The 9427-nt window shown below is 43.1% G+C and overlaps 1 protein-coding gene across 7 annotated transcripts in view; it reads right to left on the bottom strand.

The window, feature by feature from the left end:
• Positions 1–6927, bottom strand: part of RNF138 (ring finger protein 138, E3 ubiquitin protein ligase) — a 24853-nt gene extending 17926 nt beyond the window's left edge. The window contains exons 1-3 of one of the 7 annotated variants that reach the window (XM_015414561.1): positions 6878–6927; positions 4690–4812; positions 462–627 (exon numbers count right to left, since the gene is read on the bottom strand). In XM_015414561.1, coding sequence (XP_015270047.1) covers positions 462–627; positions 4690–4796 — 273 coding nt within the window. In that variant the 5' untranslated portion in view covers positions 4797–4812; positions 6878–6927. Of the gene's footprint in view, positions 1–461; positions 628–4689; positions 4817–5848; positions 5896–6154; positions 6347–6653; positions 6780–6877 lie in introns of those variants that run through there. The other 6 variants (XM_015414559.1, XM_015414560.1, XM_015414558.1 and 3 more) reach the window with 6 other exon arrangements.
• Between the last annotated feature and the right edge of the window lie 2500 nt (positions 6928–9427).

Consider the following 9427-nt stretch of genomic DNA (forward strand, 5'->3'; position numbering starts at 1 on the left):
CTAAACGAGAATACCAATTGAGGATTAGAAAAGATAAAGCAAAGTGAAGGCTGAAGGACTCTGAATGGTGCCTTAAAGCATGTGATATAAATGATGCTCTTGGGGTTTTCTTTAAACAGTTTAAAAATAGTTTAAAAGATAAATAATTTAGCTTAATCGACTATGTTCAATGTAATGTAAGCATTTTAGACTAACACTTATATAAGCTGATGTAATGATCTTCCTATACTTGGGGTTTTAGTTAGTAGGGATTTTCTTTCCTTTCTCCATAGATGTAGATGTTCCCTCCCTATTTTTTCGTTGTAGTTTGTAGTTTATAGAAAATGCAATAAAAATCCCCTCTAGGGGGCAAAAAAAAAGATTTTCATGAGGCAAAAAGACTGATTGCATAGAATGACACAATACCATCTGTCTGCTGAGAAAAATATTTTTGTGTACTTAAAAATATTTAACCACTCCACCTGTTTGTCACAGCATCTACAGCTCCCCACCAATTTCTTCATGTTGTTTTCAACATCTAAGGCTCTGTTGGGACGTGCTTTTTCTTTTCTGGTCACAATTCCCCGGCATAATGGGCAGTGTGTTCCACCTTCTTTCATGGCCATTAAGAAACATTTCCTGCAAAACCTAAACCAAAATATAAATTGGTATGTCAAAAAAGTGCAGCGCTTTACCAACAAACAGCTATTTTGTTCCTGGAATTACAGTGCATTTCAATTACGCCATCCTGTCACAATCCATATGATCATATACATCTAAAATGACTCAGGTTACAATAACCAGCTGTCAGATTTTAGGCCAGTTTCTCTGTAAGCAACTGTCACTTTCTTATACTAACTTTCAAATACAATTTGGGTCAGTAAACCTGCTATAACTTAAATGTTGCACAACACAAATATGACAAGTTATACTACTTAGAAAATGTCCAGAATTTATGACATTAATTTACTATAACCTGAGCCTTTTAAAATAAATTAAAATAAATACTTTGTGTGTGTGTGTTTGTGTGTACAGAAACACAGAGCTGGAGGGGATGTCAAGGGTCATCTAGTCCAACCCCCTGTACAACACAGGACTTTTACAACTACCTTTCCCCTCCACTCCTCCAGTGACTCTTTCTCTATGCCCAGAGGAAAACAAAACCCTCCAAGATCCCTGGGCCAATCTGTCTTGGAGGAAAATTCCTTCCTGGCCCCAAAGTGGTAATCAGCATTACCCTGGGCATGTAAGAAAGGGCCACAAGAGTCCAGCACTGGCTCATCCTTTGCCGTCCTCCCTCTCACAATCTGCCTAAATTCACAGAAGCTGCATTGCTTTCAGATGGCCATATAGCTTCTGCTTAAAAACCTCCAAACAAAGAGAGCCCATCACCTCCCAAGGAAGCTCATTCCACTGAGGAACTGCCCTGTCAGGAAGTTCTTCCTAATATATCTATATATGTTTGTGTATGTGCATGTGTGTGTATTTGGGATCACAGGACCTGCATAGACAAAAGCCACAAAGAGAGGGAGCTGTACTAAGGAGAGGAATTGGAGAAGATTGACTAAAAAGCTAACTGAATCCAACCCAAAATTTATCACATTACATCAGAATATTTTGTTGTATGGTGTAATAATAAATGTACACAAAACTCTTGTTATTGCTTCTTTGTATGTAAACTTAACTTTACACCAGTGATATTCCTTAGCAGCTCAGGAGCCACTCCATTGCTCAGGAGTGGCTCGTCAACATGCTGCCTATGAATCTTCTGAACATGATTCTCCAATGTGGCCCCTGCCCTATATTTCAGGAAAGCAGGCAAGGCCCTGTCAAAAGAACTGGTTTTCCATGCAGTTTCTTGTTCAAGTTTCAACATTGGTTCATGCCTGGTAAATAGGCCTCACAAAAGAAAGATTTCTTTCCTCTGAAACATAGCAAGCTGCTCGAAGTTTCAGGGACACAGATAAGAGAGATGGGAGGTAACCCAGCTGCCAGTCATCCCATTAGGCCTGGTAGCTCTAAGGACATGAGATAGGGGAGGGTGCATTCCATCTCCTTAGCACCTGAAATCATGGGCGGGAGAAATGTGTTTGTTCATTTGAACACAATGCAGCTGCAGAATGTCTGGTTAATTGACAAGCCCCTTTGATTAGTCAGGTCATCGCCTTAGCAACATGTCTGGGGAGTTAGGTTACATCATTTGCTGTATACCTGATTGGCTAATTAGAATCAAGCCAACACTACCATGGGCCATAAATTTGATCATTTGATTCTGTGTAAACCTTTGTGTATGCTGGTCATTGACTGTAAAATAAAATTGTTGTTGTTGAATCAAGTCAACACTGCCATGGGTCATAAAGTAAAGGTTTTCATTCTAGTTTGTTGTTCTAAGTAATTGCTACATGCCATAGGCTATCATCCAGGAGAGCTGCAAGCCATTGTGTGTTGGGTTATAAGTCAGAAGTATTGGGCTACTAGCTAAGAAAGCTGTGCTAAAGCCATTACCTCAAGCTATTGTGTGGGGCTGCAAGCCACTGCTTCATGTGTTGGCTGCTGATTGACCCTGTGCTCATATGGGTGTAGTCTTGTTTGGTGGGTCTTACTGACTGGAAACCTTTTGTTGGACTTTGAAGCTTGGAAATTTGAAGACCTGAGTCTGCTATTGGATAATATCTAAAACCTTGAGCCATTGTTTGTAAAAGTGCTTTGACAGACTTTTAACTTTGTTATTTCATTCTCACAGCCCTGCTATAATTATTTTGGCACAATTTTAAATAAATTACTTTAATTATATTCTTGTGCAGTTATTGAATTCAGGAGGCTTCAATCTGAATCCAGTACTTTAGCCTTCATTTACTATAGCTACCAGAGTAATTGTTTATGAAACTTGCCTTGAAGGTGTCCTATCCTGCAAGAGTGGCTATCTTGACTTTAGTTCCAGGAAAGCCTGAGACTTTGTCCCTTGGCTGCCTGGACAATAGAAGGGGACTGGTGGCAGTTCTACCTTGAGGTGTGAGGACTCACACTTCAGCCTTTTTTTGGTTGTTTGTCCCACTTGGCCAGCCCCCCTCCTCGACTCCTGCCCTGGTTTGGTGGCTTGGTCTTGAACCCTTTTGACAAGCCCTTGTACAGTTTGGTGTAGTGGTTAAGTGCGCGGACTCTAATCTAGGAGAACCGGGTTTGACTCCCCACTCCTCCACTTGTACCTGCTGGATGACCTTGGGCAAGCCATAGTTCTGTCAGAGGTGTTCTTGAAAAAGAGCAGTTTCTGTCAGAGCTCTCTCAGTCCCACCTACTTCACAGGATTGTCTGCTGTGGGGAGGGGGAAGGGAAAGGAGTTTGTAAGCCGCTCTGAGACTCCCTTGGGTAGTGAAGGGCGGGATATAAATCCAATCTCTTCTCTTCTTCTACAATGGAGCTTCTTGTTGGCAGGTGGTTCACACTTTGAAACAGGTACTGCCAGGGGAATGGCTAAGCTGTGAGCCTCCCTGAAGTACAGGCCCTATGCCAAAGGAAACAAATGTATCTCTTTTGTTGATGATAACTGAGAATATGGTCCTCTGTGAGCTGTAGAACAAGTACCACTGTTCTATATAATTCAGTGGTGGTAGGTGGATTTATACAAATCAATGGTGGTGGGTGGATTAAACAGAGTTTTTGAAAGCAATAATGGAATTATGAAAAACTGAGGAGAGGTTAGGTCAAGGCTAGGTGTTAGCTTTTTGTTCTGGTGATGATAACCAGGGCTAACCCTATATTTATTTATTTACTACAACACGTCTGTTATAGCTTTAATAGGTTACAAGAAACTGAAGAGTTTAGGATTAGATTTTGGGGTAGCAATAATTAGGAAATATCACTATTAATATCAGTCCTTGGAGGATGAAAAATAATTGTCATAAATTTTTGGGCTGTCTCCTAGTCAAAGAAAGTTTGTCAAGGCCTGTCAGTCCTAAAGTCCTGAGATACATATTTTAAACCTTGTACCCCGGGTCCCTCCTTAAAGTGAATTAACTCAGTAAAGGTACATGTAAAATTATAAAATATTTTCAACAATCTTTAGTAGGCCAAGAGAAATTAATGTGATGCTAAAACATTCATACCCCACTACAGAAGATGGCAATACTTAAATGTTTAGGTATTTGGACTTAAAAGAACACAAAAAAATGCCTTTTTACAAATAAGTATACACCCCATTAAGAACGTCTCTAGTGGTTGTTCCAGTAGTATTTTGTATCGCGATTAGAACAAAGTTTGGGTCTAGTGGCACTTTAAGACCACCAAAGTTTTATTCTAGGTATAAGCTTATACCTAGAATAAAACTTTGTCTTAAAGGTGCCATTGGACCCAAACTTTGTTGTGCTGCTTCAGATCAACATGAATCTATCTTGTATCAGTACTGTTCACATATTGTTCACATATACAAACGCACATGCCCCTCATAGGTTTACAACTATATTTTCTTGAACAGCTACATTTAGCAAACCTCACATCATTTTCATTATCACTGGAAGTGGAACAAAAAAGTGCTCCTGCAATACTATAGGGATACTGTAGGCTGGAACTGCATTGAGCAAGGGGTTGGACTAGATGGCCTTCTATGGCACCTTCCAACTTGTGATTCTATGAAATCCTTGTTAAAGATGGGGAGGGCAAAATTATCAAAATAAGAAGGAAACATGAGAAGTGGGTGATGGGGTAGACACCTACACATGCTGACAAATGGAAATTCTCACTGGTGTTTTGAACACATCTTGGCAGACAGGGCAGTAATAATCATCTTCATTGAAACAAATTGTGGCGGGTTCCTCATTCATGGCAGCAAATAACAGTCTTTCTGAAAGAACAGTGGGAGAAAAATACATAATCATGATAAGTGCTAGAGATACAAGCACATGTGTAGTCCTTCCATTTGAGGTTGTTCAATGTTTCATTGTTTTGCCTTTCTTTTTTATTATCACCTAGATCTCAGGAGTGCGAAGAAAGAATTTTGCATTATTATATGGCTTTAAAAAGTATGAATACGAATTTGGGACACACTGGTCCTATTCTTTGAAAAACTACAGTTTCCTCAGGATTTTACATATTGAGTGTTATGATTCTAGGAATAAAGCTAAAAGAATTGCTGGAAGTGGCAGGGTAAATTTAATTAACACACTATTTAAAAATTGGGTGCTGATCATCTTTCCTCACCTGTCCCCACATCCCTTCCCTTATTGATATCTGCCAATGAAACTGATCTGGATTTTGACCGTCCCAACACTAGTTATTTTCTATAAAGCTGACATTAACTCTGGAACACCCTCCCCACAAAAATCAACAGTCATCTCATGGTTAACATTTGTGGGACACAGCAAGACTATGAAGACCTAAACAGGGCTACCCTTTTGCAATTACCTGGTCTCAAGAAACTTATCTGTCCCCTTCTTCTTACTGTTTCTGATGGATATATTTTTTTAAAAAATGTAAGGCCTCTGTAGGTGAGGCATTTTTCAGGTGAATTTTAGCTGTTAGCTGAATTTTCATTTCATGTATTTCTATTTTTAGTTTTCACATATTTTAAGAGGTTTTTTTATTGTTGAGGTTGCTTTGGTTTTTAAACTGAAAGGTGGTACCGAAATAAATTAATAATATGATTCCATCATGATACTGGTAGGACAGCAGTGTGGTTGTGACCTGTGCAATACCTACAATGAAGGCTGGGGAGGCAGAGAAAGCTCTCCAGCTTCTAAATCCGTTTAAGTAAATGGCTCGGTGTTAAATCTGCTCTAGAATGGCACGGTTAGTCCCCCCCACCCCAATTTAATTCGTCTGGCGGCTTTGCGTAGTGGTGTCCCAGACAGACTCTGAAAATTTTCCCGCCTTTTACCTGGAGGTGCCGCTGTTGAAAGGAAGGGAGGGTCGCTCGCAAGTGGGCCGAGATCTTCCGAGCTCTCCCTTCTGGGGCTGGGCAAGCCCCCACCATCCTCCATGCGGCTCTCGGGCCGCCGCCACGGCGGCCTCCCTTCAGCGGGAGGTTGCACGTCGCCGTAGCAACAGTCCTTCGCCTCGGCGAGAATTGTTATTGAACAAGAGTGACGCCCCCTCCCCAAAGCCGCTTCTCGCCCTCCCTCTCATCACCGCTCGTCAGTGTGAGGTGGGGTGGCCTCGAGCCCCGGGGGAATTCCGTACTTACTTCTCGGTAGGGACAGGAGTGGTTCAAGTCCTCGCCGGGTTCTACCGCGCTTTTATTGTTTTGTGGGAAACTTAGTTTCACCTGTACGCTGCAAGCATTTTGTTTGTGGAACTGCCACTGACCTGTGCCCTGCAGTCAGTTGCCCTCCAGAGCGAGGGACGAAGGGACTGTAGAAAATGGTTCCGACGCTTGGGAAGCCCGAAATAGTCACGAAGCTTACAATTAAGTGAAGCGTCTCTCAAAGCCCGTAGGGCTCTTTTCTTCAAACCTTGCTTTACCGGGTATGCCTTGTAGCCAACGAAGGCGTTTGTTGTCTACCTCTGAAGGCCGTTATTTTTAAATATCAGTATATTTAAAGCAGTCCCACGGGAGTGGGAGTTTTGAGAACGTGACACCCAGACCCTTGGGCGGGAGGGACGACTCCCATTCATGTCCTTTTTGTCCCTCAGCCCAAATAATTCACATGAACTAGTCGCTCCCCCCGCCCCCCCAGCATTACCTCGGGGAATTTGTTCTTTGGCAGCTCTACATCAGTGTCCACAAAGAGGCCGTGCTTAGCAGAAGCGAGACCGGTGTTCTGAAAAACCAGGTACGCTGCTGGGAACCAAGTGGTCCCCCCCCCCCGCCCCCGTCGTTTCTGAATGTGGCGTGGAGCATTGTGACTGCCCTCTAATGGCTGCTTACACAACAAAATGTAAACTTGCAAAACTAGGCTGCACAAACCGTGGAGGAAACTGGGAGGCTGTTGAACGGATGAATTCCTGATCAAAGCTTGACTGCTGAATGTGGGGTTACCATCCTCCAGGTGGCGGCGGGATATCCCCTGGGATTACAAGTGATCTCCAGGTGACAGAGATCAGTTCAGCTGGAGACAATGGCTGCTTTGGAAGGTGGACTCTATGGTGTTATACACCATCTAAGTCCCTCCCTTCCCAAAGCCCCACCCTCCTCAGGCTCCACACCCAAAAACTCCAGGTATTTCCCAACTTGGAGCTAGCAACTCTAGCTGAAACAAGCGTCAAAGAATACACACTACCTTCAGTGCACTGGTAAAGGTATTTGCTTCCTACAAGGCACACAAGATAAAACAGTCTGAAGAAAGGTATCCTGGTGATTTAATTATAAGTTTTGTACTTAGTTTGGAGTTTAGAAAAGCACAAGCAGTCTCTTAGATGTGATACCTGCTGTGACAGGCCGTTTCTATCAACTGAGGGGACCCACACCAGCCTCCTATGATTTTGGGAGAACCAGGTTTATTTTAAATGATAAACCTTCCCTTCATACCAGGTGTTCTAAGGGTAGTGAGCAGTGTTCCCTCTAAGCTGAGTTAGTGTGAGCTAGCTCACAGTTTTTTAGCCTCCAGCTCACACATTTTTGTCTTAGCTCAGGAAGGAGGGCTCTAGAGCAAACTAAGTCATACAGTAGTCAAATCACTTGCTCACAACTTTAATGCCAGTAGCTCACAGAGCAGAATTTTTGCTCACAAGACTCCACAGCTTAGAGGGAACATTGGTAGTGAGTATCTAGGCTTTGGGTTTGCTGCTGTGAGGTAAGTTTTGTGGTGCACAAGTAGAATATGGAGGTCACTGAGGCAAGAATTATATATTAACAACAAAGATGTGTTTATTTACAAGTAGGAACACATCAAAGCACAGGTCCCCATAGACAAAAGAGAAACCTGGCTGAAGGATATTAATTTAGAGAGTAGTTTCAGTTTTCTTTAATACTTTCCAGCATAAACTGGGTTTTACCGATTAGCCACTAGGTTGGATCCTAACAGGCACATAGGATTTCACCTATACCAGCCTACCCTTTCCGAAGAGTCAGACTAAATGGTGGCACAAGGTCTGCTCATTGCCAGAGACTGGACTAACAATTGGGTACTCTATTCTCTATCAGAAGTAGAGCCAAAGCACTCTGCCACATTTCCTTTCACTCTCTTTTCCTGCACCAGACCTGAGCTCTCACTGCTCTCCCTGAAGCAGAACTTCTGCTGTTTCCCTCCAACAATCCATCACCCTTCTCAAAAGTGATTGGATACTGGAATAGCACTCCCATAGGCTTAAGTGAGTGACTGTTTTCCCCTTTAGAGGTGGGACAGCCTTCTGTCCCTCACCCCTGCCTTCTCTTCTGGACAGCATACTGCTTATGTTCCTGTAAGTGCACATTATATGTGAAACAGGTACTGCTGATGAGCACCTGTAAGTTAGTAAGCCCAATTAGCATGGTCCCCCCCCCATTATGAGGAGTAAGTATGCTATTTTTTTCTCCCAGCCTCGGGCTCATGCTCCCTGGTGGTTTCACTTTTGCTTGTCTGACTTTGTTTTTTTCCACGTCATATTTGTGGATTGTTTACTTTTTAAAAAACTTGCTGAAGTTTGAAATTCGCCCAAACACTTATAGGCACTCTGATTGATTTCTTAAAACAGATTTCAATGCTTTTTTTCCAGCTCCCCCTTGGCAAATCGCTATTCTCTTTATGCATATGGGAGGGGCCCCTCCCCCGCTCACTCGTCGTTCCCAGGGGGGCTTTCTTTTAAATTCCTGGCATTTCGATTTAACTCGACTCACTGTTCATTGATGGTCCGAAGACCTCGCTCAAGGTACGTTTTATACGTCCAATCTCCAATGCTTGTCCCGGTCAGCAGCTCTGGTTCCATTGTGGACGCAGCAGCGGCAGGACCGTCGGGGTGGAAGAGCGCCTCAATTCTCCAGCAACGCGCTGGCGAAGAGGCTACCCTTCAAAGCCCCATGGCTAGGAGCCCTTCACAAAGGCTCCGGGGTGGTGGTGGTGACCAGTCACCCCCCCCTCCAAACTGCTGGCATGCTATCGTGTTGCTATAAACCGGAAGTCCACTCTAATTTATTCTCTACATGGAATGTCTGCCTCATAACAAAGCTACTTGTGTGACAGAAAGAATTATGGGAAGGAGACCATGAATTAATCATAACTAAATTATACTTTCTCCAGTAGCCTTCTACAGTCACCAGTAAAGGAACTAGTCCTTCCTTCCCCTCCCCTATAATTGAAGGCAGGCAAAGAGGACTGCTGACCTTTTTAAGTGCATGAACAAGACTTTAGTTCTGCATACTTTTACAATACCATTGGTAACGAAGTCTGCCAAAATCATTCTCCTTTCTTGAAATGAAAGATGACTGCTGTTGAATCAGTCAGATATCCCTCAGCAGTACAGGGCTGAAGGGTGTTTCTTCAGACTGATAGGTAGGGTTGCGAACTCCAGCCGGGAACTTTGGGAGTACTGCCTGGGGAAG

The sequence above is a fragment of the Gekko japonicus genome, unplaced genomic scaffold (genome assembly GCF_001447785.1).
Source record: "Gekko japonicus isolate JY-2015 unplaced genomic scaffold, Gekko_japonicus_V1.1 scaffold559, whole genome shotgun sequence".
Classification (NCBI taxonomy): Eukaryota; Metazoa; Chordata; class Lepidosauria; order Squamata; family Gekkonidae; genus Gekko; species Gekko japonicus.